The 23,825-nt window shown below is 31.7% G+C and overlaps 1 protein-coding gene across 1 annotated transcript in view; it reads right to left on the minus strand.

The window, feature by feature from the left end:
* LOC129222670 (cytosolic non-specific dipeptidase-like) overlaps positions 1-23,519 on the minus strand; it is a 36,714-nt gene extending 13,195 nt beyond the window's left edge. The window contains exons 1-5 of the mRNA XM_054857201.1: positions 23,369-23,519; positions 18,084-18,207; positions 15,788-15,958; positions 9,351-9,506; positions 5,848-6,002 (exon numbers count right to left, since the gene is read on the minus strand). Of these exons, the coding sequence (XP_054713176.1) occupies positions 5,848-6,002; positions 9,351-9,506; positions 15,788-15,958; positions 18,084-18,207; positions 23,369-23,391 (629 nt within the window). The 5' untranslated portion in view covers positions 23,392-23,519. The remainder of the gene's footprint in view (positions 1-5,847; positions 6,003-9,350; positions 9,507-15,787; positions 15,959-18,083; positions 18,208-23,368) is intronic.
* Between the last annotated feature and the right edge of the window lie 306 nt (positions 23,520-23,825).

A 23,825-nucleotide genomic window follows, 5' to 3' on the forward strand; every position in this document is an offset into this window, starting at 1 on the left:
CTATTTTGATGTACAAGGTGATAAACAAGACATAAAATGCAATTGCTGTTTCTGTGACACAAATGAAATCATTTGATTCAAAAACTATTAATATAATGATCGAATCAATTACTTCTAATGGAAAATCAACAAAACCCTCTACTTCCCAAATTATTTTTTTCCAGAAAAAAAAATTTATCTGCACAGAACTTTAAAAACAATGTATTTAACACATAATAAAGGTGGATTTTTGTTTTAAAATATTTTACATTTGCGAAATAGATTTTGTGATTCTGTGTTTCAAATATTAACCTGCGCTAGTACCAACAACCAAAATGTAAAGCAGCCCTATTGGCACCACTCAAGTTACAATGGTCAACAAAGGAACAACCCTCCTACGGGAAACATAATGATGAAATTTGATTTGACCTCAGAGTCATGGTGGGCAGTAGAGGGATAAACAAGTTTCAAAAATAAAGGATTATCTAATTTTATATTTTTTTTTCAATGAAATAAAAAAGGCAATTAAATAAATTAATAGTTGAGTAAAATTATGAATTAACTAAAAATGAATAATAAAGAATATTAAATTGTAGACATCATAGCCTTTCAGAAAAAGAAATTAATTTTCAATTCCATAACAAAATCTTCACAAAATTATAATCTTTACTGTATTTGCAGGGGTACCGACCTGGGGGAGGGGGGGGGAGGCATGGCACAGACTGCACCATAGAAATTTTTATGGGGGGGGGGGAGTTTTGAAGAGTATTTTTTACTTTTTAGGAGGGGGGCTCTTGCTTTTTTATTGGAGGAGGGGGGGGGGCACCAATGATATTTGGTACCTTTTTATTTGTCATTAAAAAAAATCTCTACCATTAATAAATTCACAATGCATTAATTTTCAATGCATTTTGTTTTGCTAGCCTCCCTCTAGTGCTTTCTAAATAAGTAAAGCATATGAGAGTAAATATGAAGTTTGAAGAAAGTACATTTAGATTGAGAAAAGAGAGAACAACCAGTAAACACACACACACATAGTAGCTCTCAAAAGTTATAAGACGTTTTTTTCTTTCCTAACTTTTTTTATAAGCTAAATTTCTTATTGATATCAGTTAGTAATTTGTAAATGTGGTCATTCTACATGGTGCATGCTAATAAATGTTTAAATTGTTAATTAAAAAAATTATAAAGTGTACATTTAAAAAGTTGAAAGCAGAAGTTTTAAGATAGCACAAAATTCAGTTTTTAAATATTAATGTTAATAAGACACTGCTTCAGCTCTACACTACTTACTGATTTTCATATCTACCATACTTATTGAAATCTACACTACCTATGCGCATGAACAAGTGACCTAACTGTATTGAAAAAATTCTCCCCCTCACCCGTCTTTTTGGTGTAACCTTTTTTGATATATTCAGTAAATTACCGCCCATGGGGCATGCTTGGGACAAACTTGGTCACTAGGTGGCGCAACATGTACAATTGGTATTCTTTACTTCCGGATATTCCGTTAACGTGCTTGAGCGTAAGCGAGGAAGAAGTCTAATTTTTTCCAGTGTTAAATACGCGATTTTCCGTGCGCGAGGAAGCTAAATCAATTTTGAATTTAGTGTATAAAAAATAAAAAGATTGCTGTTTCAATTTTGAGAGAAAAACTAAAAGTTATGAACGTTAAAACAGAGGTCTAAAGCTGAATTAAGTACCAGGAAGTATGGATAGTATTTAAATGATGGTATCAATTAAAAGAAGATTATCTTTCACTAATTCTGCTGATAACATAAAATTTTAGCTAAATATTTTCTCATTTAGCTAAATATTTTTATTTATATTTTAGCTAAATATTTTCTCACATTTTAGCTAAATATTTTCTCATTGTAAAGAACAACTATTTAGTAATTATTTATTTGAAATAATATTTATATCTTTATTTCGACATTCAAAACTGCAATCACTAGAATAAATTTTTATATGCTGCTGCTTAATTCTTTTGCAGAATGTACGTTTCTCTAGTTGACGGTCAAAATGTAACGTGTAAAAAAACCTGAAATGTTACCGTTCTTGTATTTTTCAAAAATTTCATTTCTTTTCTTTTTTTTTTTTTACATTCACACATTGAACTACATAACTTCCATAACAATTAATCGTTTTTATCCAAATTATAATTCTATTCTCCCATGAAATGTGCAAAATTTGACAATAGAAGATAGAATGACAATTTTATTGTTATATCAGATTGAAAAAGAATTAGATATGAAAGCTATGTTAGATTTTTATACCTTATCAAAGACTCTTGTTTTTACTTTTAAAATTTGACAAAAAATAAATTATTCAAAGCAGGTATGCTGAAGAATATCAAGCAAAGGGGTAGCTCTACCGAAGCACATTCAAATTAAATACAAATGTCACGTGCTTTAAAGAAAAAACGTATTAATAACAGTAGCTAAGTATAATAACATTGCAACCATTTTATAAGGATAAATTTCATATATTTTAGTTAAAACGCAAAATATATTTAAAAGTTATGCAAACACTTATACAGACGTGAAATATGTACCAGTAGTACACTAACAATATAATACATAAATAATTTTATGCACTGTAGCAGACATAAATTACTTTTTTTTTGGGGGGGGGGGGGGTCTAACAGGCCTCACATGCAAAGAAAAAAAAACTACCGCACTGGTATTGGCCATGTACGCTAAGATGAAAAGCTCTGTATTGTTGACCCTCAAATTCACCCCTCGGTGTGCAACTAATATTATGTATTTAATTTTTCTTAAGTTCGGTGGAAAAGAATTTTTAGCACCCGCTCCCAAAGATGGCTAATTTATTCATTAATTTATAACTAAGACTTTAAACTAAAGACAGACAAAAAGTAATTTTAACTGCTAAAAATTTATTGGTATTATTATGCATATAATTCTGATTTCAGATGATTAAGAAAAAGAACTTAATATGTACGTAACTAAAATAGAACATTTTCAAATACTAATATAAATGATAAATACTTTCTTTAAAGTTTAAATTTCAAATTAAGTAATACAAATATTCAGATATTAATTCAAAATATTGATAAAAACAACTAGGCAAGACACCTTTATCTTCAAACTAAATAATGCAAATGAAAAAAATAAAATAAAATAATAATAATAATAATACATTATTAAGATTTCAAACATATGTACACTTCTGTCCGAAAGGTGCGGAATAAGTGGTATTGCTATTCATTTCATCTGCATGCTATATAAAACAATAATATTTCTTTCCAATCCTAAGAATTTCGATTTACATTCAGTAGAAAACTATAAAACGAAATGGACCTTGTAAGAAATATGCCCTTACTATCATCATAATTATTAATAATCAGTTTTTATTTTTGTTCGATGCATTTTTTTTTCTTAAAATGTCAAACATCGAAAAAGCATGAAATGCAAAACATCGATGTTAATCTTTTCGAACCTGAATTTTTAACTTATTTCACCTCTAACAGCAAAAAAAAAAAAAAAAAAAAAAAAACAACATTAGGTATAATATAATTAAGTTTCCTAATATGTATACATATTTATCTGTACATAGAAAAATGCACATTTCTTCCAGAGTAGAAATTCTTATGCTATTCCTTATTTGTTTGTTAATAAGCGATTCACGCTCAAAGCTTATTGTACTTAGTGACACTTTCAGCTATTTCAATCAGAATTGCGACAGGAAGGGTATTACGTCTATGGTAAAAATATATTGATGTTTTGAGAAAACATTCACATAACTCATTTTGCGAAAAAACTAATCTCGTCGAAAAAAAAAAAGAGCATCGTAACATTGAAGACGCAGCGAAACTCCTCACAGCTTCTATGGCAAGACGAGCCGGCGGAATAGCCGGAAGTAATTCATACCAACATCCGCCCGGGCGCGCTAGGAACTATGGGAGTTTTAGCATGCCCCATTAGCCAGGGTTAAAGCAGAAATACGTGAAATACACCGCCAGCCCAGTCAGTTCCAGCCGAGGAGTGCTAATAAGCACGAAACTGCAGTCCTCAGCTGGAAATGACTGAGCTGGTGGTGTATTTCACCATACTTATTGAAAACTACACTATCTATGCGCATGAACAAGTGACCTAACTGTATTGAAAAAATTCTCCCCCTCACCCGTCTTTTTGGTGTAACCTTTTTTGATATATTCAGTAAATTACCGCCCATTAGCCAGGGTTAAAGCAGAAATACGTGAAATACACCGCCAGCTCAGTCATTTCCAGCCGAGGAGTGCTAATAAGCACGAAACTGCAGTCCTCGGCTGGAAATCACTGAGCTGGCGGTGTATTTCACTTGTTTGCTATGTTGCAGTTAATCTGTTTGCATGCTTTGCTTGTTCACGTATGTAATCCCTTAGCAACATTGAGTGATCTTTTTTAATTTTTACATGCTTTTTTTACATACATTGTTATTGTTTTAGTTACAGGACATTTCTCAGTATTTTTTTGACAAATGTAGATTCTGTAATATGACACTTTTAGTGCGATAACTATTTAAGTTACTGTTTGGTTTGCAAATTATTTTAATTTGAGTTTGTGCGTTGGTAGGGCATACTCAAAATAAAATAATGTAGCAACCAAACAGTAAATTAAAAGTAATAAAAAAAATTATTTTAAAGACTTTACATAATTGCCTAAAATACCGTGAAATGACCATTATAGTTTAAATATATGCCAGATCTTTTAAAGGCATTGCATACACCAGCAATAATTTTTTATACCACACCTATTTTCACTGCATCATGTTTTATAAGTACAAGACAATCATTTTAAAAGCAAAAGACAAGATTTTTTCTTCTTGACCTTGCATTTTAAACCTTTTTTTGAGTTATTCGCAATTTTCTTTATCCGCACTACGTGTGCCACCCAATGCTGTGCATAATCGGGAGTGTGCTGTACTTATATTGTCAACAATATACTAATGAGAGTATGAATTTCTTTATTTCCAACTTTGCAAAACTCAGTTATAAATGAAATAGCAAACACTTGAAATATTCATCATACTAATCTAAGAAACTGTATCAATCATTGTAATCACACTTTTGAGTTTCAAGAATTGTCCAACAATGCATAATTACAACTTGATAGACCACTGAAAGAAAAGAGCTGATGTGTGCATCACTTGACTTTCTTTTACGTCAAATTAATGATAGTAGTGTCCTGGACTAAGCAAAGAAACACTTTCAATATTTTTACCCCAAGTTTGTTGCGAATCGGAGCAAAAAACGTTTATACAGATTGATTTTCACAATATTGGACATTTTAACGTGATTCAATGGTCAACTCTCTAAATATTGCCAATAGTGGCCAAACTGAAACTAGATTTGGAAAAAAAAATGTCAGCAAATTTGTTGCCAAGTTGGTGACCAAAAGGTTGGTGATCGCCAAGTGTTTGCAAAATTATAACAAACTGGAGTTTTCATTGAAATTAAAAATGATTTCCCACCAAAAAGGTGTAAAAGACCCCTTTGGAACATTCAAATGCAACCAAAGAGGGAGGTGCACAACTAGACTGCACTAGGAGTCTGAGTACCAAATTTCAACTTTCTAGGATATACCCTTTTTGAGTTATGCGACATACATACACACATACGGACGTCACGAGAAAAATAGTTGTAATTACCTTGGGGATGGTCAAAATGGATACTTCGGGTGTCTATACGTTCTTAGGCACTTATCCACGTGTTGTCAAGTTGAAAAAAAAACTCAACATTCATTCCAGGGTGAGAAAAATGGAAATTAAGGCCGATTTTTGAGTGAAATTTTTTTCGCGAATACAATACTTCCTTTTTTGTAAAAGGAAGTAAAAATACATATATGTGGTCACACAATTACTTACCTCAGTCCATATGCTAAACAAGGTTTCTTCTTTCCGAGCCAATAACTGTCAGATATCACAACGAAGTCAACATCTTTGAAAAATTTATCTTTCTGGGCAAGTATTAGATCATCTAAGCCTTCTGAGCCAGATTCTTCCATGCCCTCAAAGCAAAACTGTAAGAAGTTTTATTTTATGAAAGTTCAGAATTGTATTCATTACATTAATATCAATATTTATTTTAGTACTGAGAAGAAAGACAGTTGTATTTTGCTCTTAAGAAAAAGGTGAAAAGAACAGATCAAGATGACCAACAGAATAAATAAATATTCCAAAGTGTTCAGAAATTTGAACAGCTTATATCAAAATGAATGGTTTTAGGTGGGAATAATCAATCAACCAAAATAAAAAGAAAGTGTCTTTGCCATGAATATTGTCACCCTGATTTCCAGACCTTGTCTTTCTTTACATTTGTTCAATTGCACACCACAAAAAAAAGTGAGAGAACTTTTGGAGCACTTTGTTTTCCCCCATTTTACACACAAGAGGTTTTCTTATAAATATTTTAAAAAGAAAAAGATTTGAACATAAAACAACTTATCAAAGTTTCTTCCACAAATGACTAAAAGTCACATACAGTTCAATTTCATAACAAAATAAGAGTGAAGTTATTTACCATTGGCCACTTCTTTTTTCAAAGTAGCCTTTTAAAATACCTGCTTTTCCTGTCTAACATGTACGTTTTCAAAAGGTGATACTAGTCATCAAAAAATGAACTAACTTTTAAATAAATAAACTGCAACAAAACTCTTTGAAAATATGTGGTTTTCAAAACAAAAAGTTTATAGACAATTTTAATATCATCTAATATTTAACTTATAGGAGAAAAGAAATTATGGAAAATTGTTACTCAGAAAAGTAAAAGAAATGCATAAATGTTAAATCTCAAATATTCAGAGAACTGAATACACATGTTTTGGGATTACAAAGAACCCTTTTTGCAAAAGAGGCAAGGTTATGGATGAAAAGCCATCTAATAAAAACTCTTGTTGAATCTTTTCGTTCATAAGCTCATCTCTTTTGCACTGAAAAAGGGGGTTACTTATAACCCTGAAAGGTGTGTATGCAGCTCTCTGCAAATACACAGGATTTAAGTTTGTTATATTGTTCATTAATAGACGATAATTTCAGAGTGCAACGTTTAAGATACAACATTTCAGTACATACTTATTCCTCCACTTTTAGTAATATGTAGGTCGTTTTTTTTTTCCAAGCTCCATTTTCACAGTAGGAAAGTCAGGTGGGCGGCAGGTGGCGGGTTTGCATACTAGGATACTGCACATACCCCTGTCCAAACACTCGGTTACTGTCGAGTCCAACCTGTCATTTCCTGTTGAGCTACAGACACGAAAACATGGCTGTCTCTGTTGAGTCTCCCGCCAAATGTGAATTGAAAAGTGTTATTCGTTTCTTGCAAGCAGAAGGTAACAGGGCAGCGGAAATTCATCGAAGAATAAATCGTGTATATGGAGATAACTTAATGAGTGCTGGTGTTGTTCGTAAGTGGTGCCAAAAATTTAAAGAGGGCAGAACTCAAAGACAGTCAAAAATCACTTTTAATCATTGGCGGCAATGGTCTATGAGGAGGGTATAGAAAAGCTTGTGCACAGGTACGACAAATGCCTAAATTGTTAAGGTGATAATATGGATAAATAACATGCATTGTACCTTATTTTTGACAGTAAAATCTTCTTTGTATATTTACCTGCTTTTTTTTAAATAGCCAAATGGAGCTTGAAAAATAAGCAACCCTCATACATTTTACTTCATGAAGAATTTACGGAATCAAGCAGTTTTTAAAATCTGCTTTCCAGAACATTCAAATAATTTCTAACTTTTTTGATATTGCAGAGAATTATGGTAGTATTTCAGAATTTGGTAGAGCATCGTAAAGCTCTACAAGATGCCATAATGAACTCACCAACATCACAGAGTGAATGAGGACATAAGCATACGACTACTTGTTTTGAGATATAAGACAATCTAAACTGAATAGCAGATTTTTTTTCGGCCCCCATTACAGAGAAAGGATAAATTGGCTGTCCATCTTTTTTAAATATGTCATTGTGCAGAATAATAATAATAATAGTTTAAAAAACTAAAAAAAAAACGTGCTTTTGTAGCAAAATGAACTAAAAAGTAAAAAATAATATTTGGACGACAGTAATTGACCAAATACTTAATTTTAATGCAATAAAAAACCATGGGGTGCTGTCTATTTACTTTTTTGGCATGGACAACAGGAAGAAATTCAAGACAACTGATAAGAAGCCCCCATGCGTTTTTGTATTACATTAAAATTAAGTGTTTGGTCAGTTACTATCATCCAAAGATTATTTTTTACTTTAGTTCATTTTGCTACAAAAGCATGTTTTTTTTTTAGGTTTTCAAACTTATTTTATTTTTTTGTTTTTAGTTTAACTTGTTTAACAAAAAAATATTCATTTCAACATAATTCAAAAAATTTTATATTCATGAAATTTGCCCAATAAAAAGCGCAAAGGTCTTGGGCAGCATTCAAAATATGTCATTCGAACTCCAAAAAGAATAACTATATCTCTTAAAGTGTAATAGCCGAGCTATAAAAACATTCAACTGCGTTGATAAATTTCCTGTCGAGTAATTGTCTAATCCATCTCCGTCATCGATGTACGTGTGTGGAAATCCTATTTACATTGCTTTGAAAATTTCTGATACATTTTAATAAAAATATTGTTCAACAATGGCCTGATCAGCAATGAATTGCCAATTGAAGGCTCACTAAATTCTGGCATGAAATTAGTTAGAAACAATAGTAACTCATGTTCTAATTACCTTGGAACAATGGAACAAATTTTGTCTGATGCAGAAAAATCAAAGGTTTTTATAGATATTTTTAAATAATTTTTGCGAGCATTTTTTAATGTTTTTTTTTTTAAACTTTCCTTTTTCACATTGTTGGAAATTAGACCAAAATATTGATTAAAATTGGAATAAACCAACAATTAACAGCTAATTAATTTGATTATAGAATATTGCATCGTCATCAGGTCTCAGGTCGCATGCCAAATTTTGAAAGAATCCGATCGTAGGAAGAGGGCAAAATTTGAGTTACAAGATTCCGTTACAAGATACATAAATACAGGTAAAGCTAAAAAAAACGTGTTAAAATTGTTATTTAGGAATATATGCAATTGACTGCTCTTCAATTATGACTGATGATTACTATGAACACAAGTGGGAAGTTCCATTTCAAGTACTATTGCTACACATACATCATTCGACAACAAGACCACTCTACAACAAAACAATATCAATACTGGTACACAGTACATTTACTATATCAAGAAAGAAATTTTTTGATAGGTCTGATACTTATACTCCAAGCACAGCAACTAAAAATGAATTTTCCATGCACAAAAGGTTGTACCACAGCTGTGTTGTTAGATAATAGATATTTTTCAAATGATTAAAAAAACACTTGCCTTTAAATTGACAGGAATTTCTTGGCCAGTTTCTCTAAATGCTGTGATGGCATGAAGCCAACCCAAAACAGGCCCTTTGTCATCAGTTGATCCTCTTCCATACAGCTTTCCATCTTTCTCAATCAATTCAAATGGCTCAGTATTCCATCCATCTTCCTATTTATGGTTTTAGAAAAAAAGAAAGGAAAAAAATGTAATGACAGGAATGTACAGCATTCATATTAATGTTTTGTTGTAAAAATAATAATGTTTGGAAAATGAGCAGAAAATAAATTTATGTTTCATACTTATGTAAGGCCACAAAATTTAAGCAAAAATGAATAACATAAAACAAATAACAATAAAAATAGCGTAAAAAGCACATACACATTGATGCTAATTTCAACAGCAGCAGACAATTAAAGAAACATATTCCAGTTGTTAAAAATTTGAAAGGAAATGAATTAAAGATTTTTGAGGAATTAAAAATTTGAATACATTTTAATGAGATGACATCTGCCTCCAGCTCGGTTATTCTTTACTAGTGGTACCCGCACGGCTTTGCCTGTAGTAGAAAATTAAAAGGTCATTTGGTTCGCCTGTGTATTTACAAATAATGGATGATGAATTTCTTGCCAATTGGCTATGTTCATTTGCTTGCCCATGTTACGGTTCCACATTATGATAATTTCGTAATCTACTCTTCCACGTTATGATAACTTGCTGGGTAAAATGTTCTTAAAATTGGAATAGAAAAAGAACAAAATTGAATTCCCGAAAAATCCCTTCGAGGTGCACACCCCCATGCTACAAACTAACTTTGTGCCAAATTTCATGAAAATCGGCCAAACAGTCTAAGCGCTATGCTTATCACAGACATTCAGACAGAGAGACTTTCAGCTTTATTATTCGCAAAGATTCCAGACTGAAGAGTCTATAACAAGGATGAAACTGCAATCTCTGAATGAGATAACCAAGCTGTTGGTACATTGCAAGTATAAATAAATTTCTCTTAATTTTATTCAACATTAAAATAGGGGCAAAACTTTCATTTTAATTCCTTTTTTTTAAATACTAGGGGGCTCTGCCCCCTGCTCGCTAACGCTCACGAACCCCCAAAAATTGCTTCGGGTTTAATCTTATTTGATTCGCAAAGATTTAAATCGTCAATTAGAAGAAACAAATTAAAAATGCATTGTGAGCTAGCTCCCTTTAGATCAAAAAGCACCCCCTCCCCGGGTTTAAAAATAACTCGTACCAACTTACAGAACCGTAAGGGCTAAGGGGCTCCTGAGCATTGCATAACTGCAGTTTTGTACGTTTGAAAAGTCACTTTCATATTTGTGGTTTCAAGTAATATATTTTGCTCTTTATCTCAGGGCTTGAATTGAGTTGAGTCTAAGATATTTCGTTAAAGTTTGTGAATAAAAAAGAAGAAACATGCGCCGAAAAGACGTAACTACGGCAATGCCAAATAAAACATGGAATAATTTTAATGGAGATGAAATTATTCAAACTTTTTTTTAAAGGCTTGTAACTTTTTTCACTTTGGAGATAGAAGTTCAGTTTTTCGACCACTGGAGATCTAAAGTAAAAAAAGCCACTATTTCCAGTGGTGTCAAAAAGAAAACTGTGGGACAATTTCTTCAATTTTTACTGATAGATTTAATGAAGTAGTGCCAAAATTTTAGCTAAGCCTAAAAACGTTCGAGCTAAAAACGCAAATAACTCCCGCAGTATTTAAGTTAGAGCATTGAAACAAATTGCGCAGAACGCGGAAAATTCTACCCTTTCCAATGATACATAATATTAATATGTGCAAGTAATGTTTCACCCCTTTAATAGCAATAATAGGCAATTTATGCAAAATTTGAGCTTAAAAAATTACAAAAAATCTAATTCAAATTTTAAAAAATAAAACCCTAGGTGCACACCCCGGGACTGGAAGTAATTTTGTACAAAATTTCAATTCTGTAGATGCTATGGGGCGTCGTGAACGTACGTCCGCCACAGACTTCCCATCAGAATTTCTTTGAAACCTTACTTTTATTCACTATAAAGAGAAAATGACAGTAATTGGTAGAAATGTCGACATTGTGCAACTATAGAATAATTAGGATATTTGACTACACAGTTTAAATGAAATTTTAATAGCTGCAAACCTGCTGGAATCAATACTGCTTGAGCAATTGTGCATAAGTAAAGGATAAAGCAAAATTTTCAAACAGAACAAAAAATCACTGATTTTAATTTCAATCAGGAATAAGTCACAAGGTTTAAAATTAGCATGAAATTTAACAGATTTCTTTTGAAAATTGATGTTTTGGTGAAAACTTAGCTTTTTCATCATGAAATTAGTTTAATAGATTTTTTTTTAATTTAATGTTTTGGAACATTTAATAAAGTTAACAAAACAACAATAATTCCAGTTATTAAAAAAAATAATAAGATTGGTTGATTGATTAGGTTCAATATAATCATATCAAGCTCAGAATTTAAAAGGGTTTGAAAGAAGGTTCTTAAAATAATGAAAGATGGAAACAAAAGAACCCATACACAAAGCTGAACTACTTTAATCACAAAAATATAAGAAAGAATTTTTATAATAGAGAAACACAATACTCTATTTTCTTCCTTGAATAACCAGGGGAGCTGTAGCACAGACGGGTATAAATAGCAAATTTCATTGTTTTTTATTTTACATATTTTCATCCCCAGTGAAATTTTTGCTCTAATGAAACTTTATATTCCTCCCCCATGCTTTATGAAGCGAAAAAAAAAAGACAATTCTATTATTCAAGGAATAGAAAGAAAAAATAAGATTTCCCCCGTCATTACTTTCCCTTTTCTTCTCTTGATTTGCAAGGGGTATAGCGTAGAAGCAGGGTTTGCACTTCCACGCTATAATTTTTTTTAAATTCAAGTACATGGGAAAAAGACACAACTTCCGCCTAATTTCGGGTCCTGGGGACTGCGAAAACCTAAACAAACCAGAAAAAATAGTGGGAAAATGTGGAAAATACATTTCCTAATTGTGCTTTTATGTGTTAACTAGTGGTACCCGCACGACCCCGCCCGTAGAGAAATTAAAAGGTCTTTTAGTTTGCCTGTATATTTACAAATAATGTATGATGAATTTTCTCGCCAATTGGCTTGTAACCATGCTACAGTTCCACGTTATGATAATTTCGTATCTTGCCACTTGGCTTGTGCCCATGTTACGGTTCCACGTTATGATCATTTCGTAATTTACTCGTCCATCTTATGATAATTTTGTCCTTAAAATTGGAATAGAAAAAGAACCACATCGAAATTTCAAAAAATCGCTTTGAGGTGCACACCCCCATGCTACAAACTAACTTTGAGCCAAATTTAATGAAAATCGGCCGAATGGTCTAGGCACTATGCAAATGGTCTAGGCGCTATGCGTGTCACAGAGATCCTGACAAACAGAGAAAGATCCTGACAGACAGAGATCCGGACAGAGAGATTTTCAGCGTTATTATTAGTAAAGATGATTAAGAGTAGCCAACAAACAGGTATAAAAAGGACCTTATTTCTCAATCAGCTATTCAAAAGCACTCCTATTGTTGACCAGTCAATCCAGTTTTAGTGATGGGACAGGGGAGTACAGGGACCCATACTGAGCTTAGGGATCGAAGTATTGCACTTATTATTCAGTCATAACCCTGTACTGTATTCTAGGGAGAAGCACTTCTCAACTTGTATCTTGTAGAGTCTTGAAAACATCAAAAAAAGGTAAAAGTAAAAGAAAGTCCTGTTTCAAAGCACTCTTGTGGATTAGCACAAGAAAATTGTACAGTAAAAGCTTATTTATCTAGCATTCATGCAACTAGAATTTCTTTTAAAAATTATCGTTTTGCACCCCAAATTAAGAGATGGGAGAAAAAAATGGTGAACCCTTTTCCATATTGTGCTAAATACACAGTTCAGAACCTCACACATTTTTCTCATTAAACTGCAGCTAAATACTTGAATTTAATACAAAGGTTTTTTAAACCTTGTATTATTTTTTTTTCTAATACGTTATTTTCATTTGAACTTGTTTAAGTCAGACATTACTTTATCACAAGATTTTAAAAACGTGCTGTTTTAAAAATAGTGCAAAGTCAAAATAGGTAGTTTGAAATGGGCCAAAATAAATCTAATAACAGGGTGGCAACAAGAACGGCGAAGAAAAGTTCCCTGACTTTTCCCTGATTTAGTTCACTGAATTTTCCTGATTTACGTTACCATGGATAATGGTTTTCTTCCTTTACCCTACCTGAAAAACATTGTATATTAAATAAAATGCAGTGTTTTAAACGTTTTAAGCTGTTAATTAAAAATATATTTTGAAAATAAGCTTTTTTAAGTAAAAATAGTGTATTAAAATATCTACGAAGAAATATTATTGGAAATCTAAAACAAATACTAGTAACCTGTAAACACAAGAATTCAAGAAATTATTGGAACCCTTCTTAAAGGCATATCTAATCATGATAAAAGTAAAAAAGTTAATTTAAAAATAATTTTTAACTGAATTTTCAAGCAGCATAATTGTTGCTGCGAGAAGAACAAGTAATTGTGAAAGTGTAGAAGTAATACAGTTTTACTTAAAATAATGGACATATTTATGTAAAACAAATTGGAACCTTCAAACAACCAGTTATATTGAGCTATTCTCTAATCAAGAACTTAGGTTTTAATGAACGAATACAGCATTTTGACTATTAAAAAATAGTAAAAATATTTACTTATGTACACAACAATTTCAATTTCATTATTAGTCGAAAAAAAATCTTTTGTAACAAACATTGAAATGTAAAAAAACAATAATTAATTTCAAAATTTATAGTGTATAACTTGGTTTTAAAATAAAATACTTTTAAAGTCTGAAAAAAAAAAAAACCCTTGGTATAATCTATAAACCCTTCTTATAATCTAAAGTGACAGCAAATAATAAAATAAAAAAAACAAAGTTGATTTTCATTTAACATTCAATTTTAGCAATTAAATTGAAAATGCCAAGTAAAATACCTTTTAAGCTCTAAGCAGTATCAATTTAAAAAAAAAAAGATTTTTTTTCTTGAAATTGTGATTACAGTACGCTAGCTACTTCAACAATGAGTAAAGGCAATGGAGCAAAGTCTTTAATGGCGGCATCCTCTTTGCCTGCAAAGTTGTTTATTTTACGTAGCATAAAACACCTGACAGAAAAATTCAAACTACGTAAAATAAACAACTTAACAGACACAGAAGCTTAGGAAGTTTATCCTATGGTTAATAATTTAAGACTCAATACCTTAGGGGAAAAAAATGCACAAACATATGTCAGTGTATAATCGTAACTCAATAATTTTACTTTTTTTTGAACAAATAATTGGCGGAAAATGCATAGGAAATAAAAGTATTTAATTTTGGAAAGCAACAAAAAAAATTTTTTTTGTCTTCATTTGATCAATTTTCCATGAATTTTCATTTTTTTTTTTTTTTGAAATTCCTTGATATTTCCTTGATTTTTCCCTGATCAATAAAGTTCCCTGACTTTTCCCTGATCTGTCGCCACCCTGAATAAGCAAACTTATGATTGCAAATGTGCAGTTTTCGCACACATATAAGAGAATGGTTTGTTTCTGAGATCATGATTTTGCAATGGGTTGTTTTGGCATTTGCCATTTTTTCATTTCTTTGCAATGATGATTAACTGTGAGAGGAGAGAGAGTGTTTGATATTTTTTTCACTTAAAAGAAATTCTTGGTAAGCTGCTCAATCAATCAAAAGCACATGTTTGACATTTTATGGTGGCATCATACTTAAAAAAGTCATTTTTGAGTTAGCATACTCTTATCTTAAGTGAAAAAATAGTTTGTCACTCACTTTTTTTTTTCAATTATTATTTTAAAGTGGTTTTACAATGATAATCACAGAATATAAGAGTAAAAAGTATCCAATTTGGTTTATTTCACAACTTTTTTTAAAATCAATTTCTGTTTAAAATTTAAGAGACTCATTCTTTCCACTGAGAGACCCGAAGTTTTCTATTAATTGATACCAGGGACCTAGGTTACTGACAGTTGAGAGTAAACACTGGATCCAGCAACACTAAAGACATCATGGGAGGCGCTTGAGCACTAGCAAATTGGTCAGCACTGGCATCAGGCACCAATCGAAGGAGTTGGCATCTGGTACCACTGCAAATGTTCTTTTAATACATAAAATAATTTCATTGGTTTCCTTATTTGATGAATTAATTGAGGATTATTAATATTTCCATATTAATTTCTTCACTAAAATTTAAGATATTTAACTTCACTAACTTAAAATGGCGACTGAAATAAATACAAAAATAAAGTAAAACCTACAAGACTATTTTGCACAATTCAGAGTAACTTGAGCAGTCATTCCATCTAACTAAATTATAGAGCTTAAATAAGCATTTTATTCTGTTACTGTACCTTGAAAGCAGGTTGCACATCAAGATGTCCATAAATACAAATTGTTTTCTTTTTTGGATCTTTTCCCAATTCACCAAGGAGGACAGGAGGCAAGGGGATGGTTTTTCCATCTGCCAATTTTTGCTGCCCAACATCTTCAAGGGTTACTTTAGCGCCTTCTTTTTCTAAATACTGAAAGGATTTTAAAACCTTCAATTAAGGAATAGCATTTAAATTGGAATTTTATATAAACTTCATTGCTATTTTACATAACATTACCGTTCATAAATCAGTCTCTGTTTATACGTACTTTATCTAATGGTTTGGTGACTTTTTTGGTTAGAAAAAAAATCTTTAAAGTACAGTAGAACCTCAATTAAATCCAAGTTGATTGGGACTGCTAGTGATTCGAATGTCGAAATTCTCGGTTAATAGAAAATTTGCATAAAAACCTGTCAGGATTGCAAATGGTATAAATTAAAAATACAATAGAATATTTTTCAAAGGTGGACAGATAAAAAGTAATGTTTTAGAGTTCAAAAAATTAAAATGTAAAATAACTTGTAGTAAGTTTTAAAAAGTAAATTGAATTTTTTCAAGAATACCAAGTTAAATATTGAAAAATGCATTAAAAAACACACAAATTTCCATAAAATATTTTTATTCTCAACCTGAAAATTCATTATTTTATTAAATTTACATTACTTTTTGAAATATAGACTTCATTATTGGCTCGGTTAACATAAACCTTGGTTAATCGAAGCTCAGATGATCGAGGTTCTACTGTAATTATAATGGATAATGGAATAAATCAACAATGCCAGAAGAAACCAGTAACACATAATACAAAAATTTGTTTATGTATTTTTTTTTTAAGTATATCAAAGATTGGGAATTGCTTCCTTCATTTTATTTTATGAATAATATTTTTTTGATTTCAATGAAGATAGTCTTCAAGTTCAAGAAATTATCTAAAGACTATGATAAAAATACATTACTAGATAAAAAATAAATTATTTTAAAAAAAAAAAGAAAAATTGGGAAATTTTGCCCAATTTTTAATGTTTTTCCCCACTTTTTGAGGTTGTACTGCATTATTTATTCAAATAAAAATTTTTTCAAGGAAGAAAACACACTTAGGAATATTTCTGTTTACAGTCGGATCCCGACTTACGCGAGGGATACGTTCCAAGATCCCTCGCACAAGTCGAAATTCTACGTTGTGGAACAACGTATGTTTAGAAATATTTTATAAGCATACCTAATTATTTCAGGCGTGTGTTAACATCCCTCAAATTGTTTCAAACCATTTCTTTGCAGTTCCTTTTATAAAGAGCCGACTTTTTACTGCATTTTAGAAAAATCGTTTCCATAAATTACTAATATGAAGCACAAAATCAATGATCAATGAGAGACACAAATTAAAACAGTACGAGTACGGTACTTACATTAAGTACATTATTGCATTATAGTAACACCACTGAACATTAGATATCGTAAACTTAATTATAATTTTTTAATTGATGAAGATTATGGTTTATGCAGTGTGGGAACACCCCTCTTTCTGGCCTCTAATCCATAATGCAAAAGCAACTTCCATTTTCATGATATTTGCATTTTGCTTAGACACTACTCTGCGAGCTTCAGTATTAAAAGTAAGTTCTGAAAGTTTATCGATTTCTTTTTCTTGAATTTCAATTGTACGTATCGAAGATTCACTCATACCTAATAGTCATGCTACCTTCAAAGTGCTTTTTAATTGTTCCAGCATATAAAAAACTTGACCTTCTTTAATGGTCAGGAACTTTCTCTTTTTTTTCCGCTTTCGGTAAAAACCTTTAGATAAAGAAGCACGTTTGAGAGCCATTCTATTTTATGAACGTTCATATGTAAAATGGAAAGAATTCAAATGTTAAGAATCGGAGCGGTTATTTGTACAAACTAAAGCAAAGCATTGTTTAGTTTAGACTTATACAGTGTGTGAATTTCTGCTTTCAGCGATGCTAAAGAGGTTAAAGCCCATTAACAAAACTAATATTTAGTATCATCGAAGCCCATTCTAACACTCCGCCGCTCCTTTCAAAAAAATTTTATATTGCAGACGAGCAATTTGTGTCAACAATAAAAAAATGACTACTACAAAAAAACTCGCGTTATAGCCATTTCGCATATGTCGGATTGCTTTGTAGTGGGATCCGACTGTATAACAAACAGCTTTTAATGAAAAAATACAATATTTTCAACCTGTTTGATGAATTTTGCATTCTGTATTTAATGGTTTTGTTTAAGAGTTAAGGTACTTTAAAAAAAAACTTACACTGGCAGCCCATTTCATCATCTTCACGACATCTTCTCTTTGATCTGGCCATGCAGACACACTTTTAATTGCAACAGCTTCACGCAAAGCTTTGATAAAATCTGCTTTATGATCATCAATATAACTGAGAGAGAAGATTGTTAAACTTTAACATACTGCGACAAAAACAGCAAATAAAAGTTTGGTGTTACTAGCCATGTGAAAACTTAACAAAATTTATATTTAAAAAAAATAGCTCAGTTAAACAAAATTCCAAACAAGCAACATTTATTTTCATTGAAACAATTTTTAAGCACTTTTATTATACTTGGCCTGATTGAAAGCTTAGAATCAACTTTAAATTAGTGTTTTGTTTCAAGATGTTAAAACACTAATTCGAAAGAAAATCATATTTGTGGCAGTGAGAAACAAAGGGATGTAATTAAACTTTTTAAGGTACAGAGTGGAATGCAAGGAAAGCTCCAGCCACAAGGTTTGATTGAAAAGTTTTTCTAAAACATGCTGCATAGCAGCACTTACCGGAGCTACTATCATTACTATTTTCCCCTCAAGAGCACTTCATTATTGATACATTGATTCCTCTTTGATGAGGGGGAGGTGGGATACGTTGGATCGGTCTCAATTTTTTTAATACTATTCATATTTTTAATTTTATTATGACTAACAAAAAGCACCTATAGTCCTACAAATCCTATAATGAAATCACATGGTACAGTTATATTGAACAAATTTACTCCAGAAAGGATTATTTCAGTAGTCTTGAGCAATTTTCAGAAAACTGTAACTTCATTTTTTTTTAATGGTTTTCATCAAGATTGCGGGAAAAAATTGAACTCCTTTCTTAAAGTAAGTTTCTTTAGTTCATAATAATTGGCAATGCTTTCGCTTTTTTTTTTCAAAAAGAAAAAAAATATGACAGCACTTTTTCAGACCAAGAAGGTGGGGTAGGTTGGTCCACTCTTTGTGGGGCAAGTTAGACCAGACCACTACCCACATAATTTTAAAACTTTTTTTTCTCTTAAATCTCAATAACTATAATAATATTCTCACTGTTTGTATATATGATACATTCATTTAATTTTATGTTACACATGTTTCGAAATAATAATAATAAAAACTTAGGGCAAAAGAAGCAGATATATTTTTATAATTAATTAACAAAAATTAGACTAAATTAATTTTACCAAAAGATTTATTGATTTCATATCTGCACTTTTTTACTATTTATATTTTCGAATATATACTTTTAAATTTTCGCAGACAATTGTTTTTTAAAAGTAAAATATGCAATACATGCTATAACAAAGTTCCTGTATTACACTTTTTTTTTTTGCTAAACAAGCATTCTACATAGAAACAAAATAAAACAAATAATTGATTAAAGGAATACAAAAATATAGTTTTACTAAAGATTATCTAATTTTGATTGTAGAACACAAAGATATGCAAACTTAAAGCTGTTAATTCTATTGTACTTTTTCTTTCAAATATATGGTATTAGTGAATAAAATATGACAACGTATATAAAGTACAAATTCAAAATGAAAAAAGGTTAAAAAACCAGCAAGCAGCTGTTTCGGCACTCTAAAATACAAGTGCCATCATCAGTGCAAATAAAAACGAAGACAGGTTCAAGCCGACTAAAACACAGTCGAGGCGAACATTGGAATGAGAGAAGAGTTGTAAAAGATATGAGAGCAGTACCGGAAACGATGACGTCAGGGTTACGTCAGAACTACAGAGGACAGTTGCACTCAGGAGAAAACGTCACGGACAAAAAATAAATCAAATCCCAGACTTCCAAACATTAGGAAAAGGGGGGGTGCTAGACATATCACTGACGATTAAATTAGCATTTTTCCATATGTAATATGACTCCCAAAAATCTAAATCATGAACGGACGAACACTCGTGAATAACTTTGGCGGAAGAAAAAATAAAATTATGGCCATAAGACCAACAATGTTGAGCAATAGAGGAGCGTTTGAGATCCTGTTTTTTGACGTAGTTTTCGTGTTCTTTTATCCGGAATTTGAGGGATCGTCGAGTCTGCCCAATGTAGGCCAATTTGCACTGGCAGGAAACACTATGATCCTTGTGGTAAAGAATTAAAAACTATCAGTAACGCCATTAAGTCATCTCCGTTGATTCCAGATTTTCACAAAAAACGCTTGATTCCTTTTGTTGCACAATGTTCCAGATTCTACGCTTTGCCTAAAGTGCATAAACCACTCATTCCTCTCCGTCCCATTGTTTCTAACATTGGTAGTGCTTCTTACAAATTGGCCAAATCTTTAGTTTCCGTTTTTTCACCTCTTCTTTCCAGCAATTGTTTTACTGTTCGGAACTCTCTCGACTTTGTTCGCAAACTTCGAATTTTTCAGCTAAATAACCATAGAATGGCCTCTTTTGATGTGAAATCACTCTTCACTAACGTGCCTGTTGAAGGTGCGTTAGACTGCCTTAAAATGAGATTAACTGAACATCACTTTTCCGATTTTGAGATCAATGAATTGCAATTTAACAAGTTCTTGCTTAAAACTAAACACGTTTGTTTTCGACGGTAATTTTTTCCGTATGACTGAAGGTCTTGCTATGGGCAACCCTTTGAGTCCAATTCTAAGTGATTTGTACATGCACTATTTCGAACTTAAATTATTTAAAGTTATACAATTTGATTTTTACGTCAGGTACGTTGACGACATTTTTGTGCTTTTGGACTCGTCTGTCAGTGACCTTGATAACCTTTTATCCATCCTAAATACTATTGACCCACATATTCAATTTACTGTTGAATTGGAATCTGGAAATCATCTTTCTTTTCTTGATGTGTCCATCACTCGTCATAACAATATGTTTACAACTACTGTTTTCCGTAAACCCTTTGCTGTTTCTCTTCCCCCCCACAAGTTATCCGTTCACCCTCCTAAACAAAAATTGGCTGCTTTTAGATCTTTTATTTACCGTGCTTTAGCCATTTGTTCAAATTCCAATTTACTTTCATCAGAACTGAATTACCTACAAGGTATTGCGGTTGATCGGGGATTCACATCAGATATTATTGATACCATTTATAAGAAGCTATGTAGCTCAGCTAACAAAAATCAAACACTTGCTCCTGTGAACTATTCGAGTTCCATTGTCTTACCCTTTTTTCCTAAAATCAGTCTACAAATTGCCAAAATCTTAAAAAAGTTTCATTTTTCCGTCACTTTTTCTCCTGTTAATAAATTAAAATTTTCACAGCTTAAACACCCTGTTCAGAACCTTGACAAATGGGGCATTTATAGTGTTTCCTGCCAGTGCAAATTGGCCTACATTGGGCAGACTCGACGATCCCTCGAATTCCGGATAAAAGAACACGAAAACTACGTCGAAAAACAGGATCTCAAACGCTCCTCTATTGCTCAACATTGTTGGTCTTGTGGCCATAATTTTATTTTTTTCTTCCGCCAAAGTTATTCACGAGTGTTCGTCCATTCATGATTTAGATTTTTGGGAGTCATATTACATATGGAAAAATGCTAATTTAATCGTCAATGATATGTCTAGCACTCCCCCTTTTCCTAATGTTTGGAAGTCTGTTATTTGATTTATTTTTTGTCCGTGAAGTTTTCTCCTGAGTGCAACTGTCCTCTGTAGTTCTGACGTAACCCTGACGTCATCGTTTCCGGTACTGCTCTCATACCTTTTACAACTCGTCTCTCATTCCAATGTTCGCCTCGACTGTGTTTTAGTCGGGTTGAACCTGTCTTCGTTTTTATTTGCACTGATGATGGCACTTGTATTTTAGAGTGCCGAAACAGCTGTTTGCTGGTTTTTTTAACCTTTTTTCATTTTGAATTTGTACTTTATATACGTTGTCATATTTTATTCACTATGCAGTACAAAGTTTTCGACTACTTTTTATTTTTATGGTATTAGTATAAGATTCTTTTCTTTTTAAAATTGTTTCATGCAATGCAATGTAGAAAAAAAGCTACCCCCCCCCCCCCAGCAAATATTGATGTAACTTGGCATAAAAGTATGACTTATCTTTCCAAAGCCAGTCCAATAAAAGTGCTACTTCCAAAGCTCAAGAAGTAGCACTTTTACATTCCCAGATATCATACAATACATCTTTAGTTGACTTTGACCTGCATTAATTGTCTCATGAATATTCAATAATTGATTTTTCATTTGAATTTTTAAAAAAAATTATTTACCTACTAATGGTGAATACTTACTGCTGTTTTTAAATAAAATGATTTATAAATTAAAATCAATTTAATATGGTATATTGATCTTTACATTCCATACTTTTCACTCTACACGCAAAAGAGAATAGGTAGCTACAAAGTTTGATAGTATTTATCACTAAAATTATAAAAAATGTTATTTTTGAGTTATGCGGTCCAACATGCCCCACCCGTGGGGTACGTTGGTTCACTTTACAAAATTCCATTGAAAAATTAATGTAAAAAAAGTATAGGTATCAATTCAACACTTCAAAAGACATGTGTGGAGTTGAGAAGCATTTAATGAAACTTATTGTAAAAAATTGAACTGCTCATTAAATTTTTTGACAAGATAAAAAATGATAAGTAAAAAAGCAAACCAACATGCCCCACCTCCCCTTAAGTGACAGAAAACCATAAATCTATACTCAACATCTTCTCTTTTGTCGAATTCAGTCAGTGAGGGAGATTAAAGAAAAAAAAAAGAACAAATATGAGCATAAGGTGTTGAATTCATTTCAGCCTTTGACTTCACTGTTGCAGTATTTAGTTTTCCCAAGTGTTAAAAAAACTGAATATTTCCCACAACGTTAATGCCAGTTCTTTTCACAGGTGAGAAAAATGTTTTCAACTCAATACCAAATAAATGATTCTACAAATACTTTAATGATAAAATATATTTTTTCTCTTATGCCTGCATCCTTTCCATATGATTGAGTATTAGATCCTTTCATGAAAAAGACGATTCCTCCCTCTTTAATTTCTCTTTCTAACGATAGCTCTTGTGTCATCTATGTTAGAAAAACTTCTAGAAAGGTAACATTTACTACTTTATGTTCCTTTTTAATTACTCCCGATCTCTTTTGTTTAGTTCTGAAATTAAATTTTAAATAAATGCTGCTCATTGTCTAACCATGTCCTGATCATTACTATAATTGAATCAAGTTTGGTAAATTTTGCATTTGAACTAAGCTATGAGAGTACATCTAACTAATCTAACTATAAAAGTTAAAACAAAATGATTAAAAATTTTCAAAAATGTACAAAAAGTATGATGGTTCAACAAACCTGAAGACTTCTTGAATACCCATCGTGTTGCTAGGCACAGAAACGTACAAAGTACAACTATTTACTTCTGTCGAAAATTAAATAGTTTTCGAACATATGACAAGCCACATGACGTGAGATTATTTGCTTTGGAGATTTGGAAACCGGCGGAAAATGGGCGTTTCCAAGCCAGCGCTCTTCTTTGATCGAGAAGTGCAAATAATTTCTGCGGCTTGGCAAGTCGCAACTCCAACGAACTATAGGGGGCACTGCAGTCACTGTCTAATGGCCGACTTAAAAACTAAAACAAACGCATGTGGTAACGAAGAAAATGCTAAAAGTGTTGTGATTTTTGTTGTTATGTATGATTTTTTCGCTTTATTCATTTGAAAAGATTTTTCAAAGTCTTTTGGTTATTCTGATCCATATAGAAAGAGATTAGAAACCAAAAAGTATTACGAAAGTAAACAATTAATGC

The sequence above is a fragment of the Uloborus diversus genome, chromosome 5 (assembly GCF_026930045.1).
Source record: "Uloborus diversus isolate 005 chromosome 5, Udiv.v.3.1, whole genome shotgun sequence".
In the NCBI taxonomy this organism is placed as follows: Eukaryota; Metazoa; Arthropoda; class Arachnida; order Araneae; family Uloboridae; genus Uloborus; species Uloborus diversus.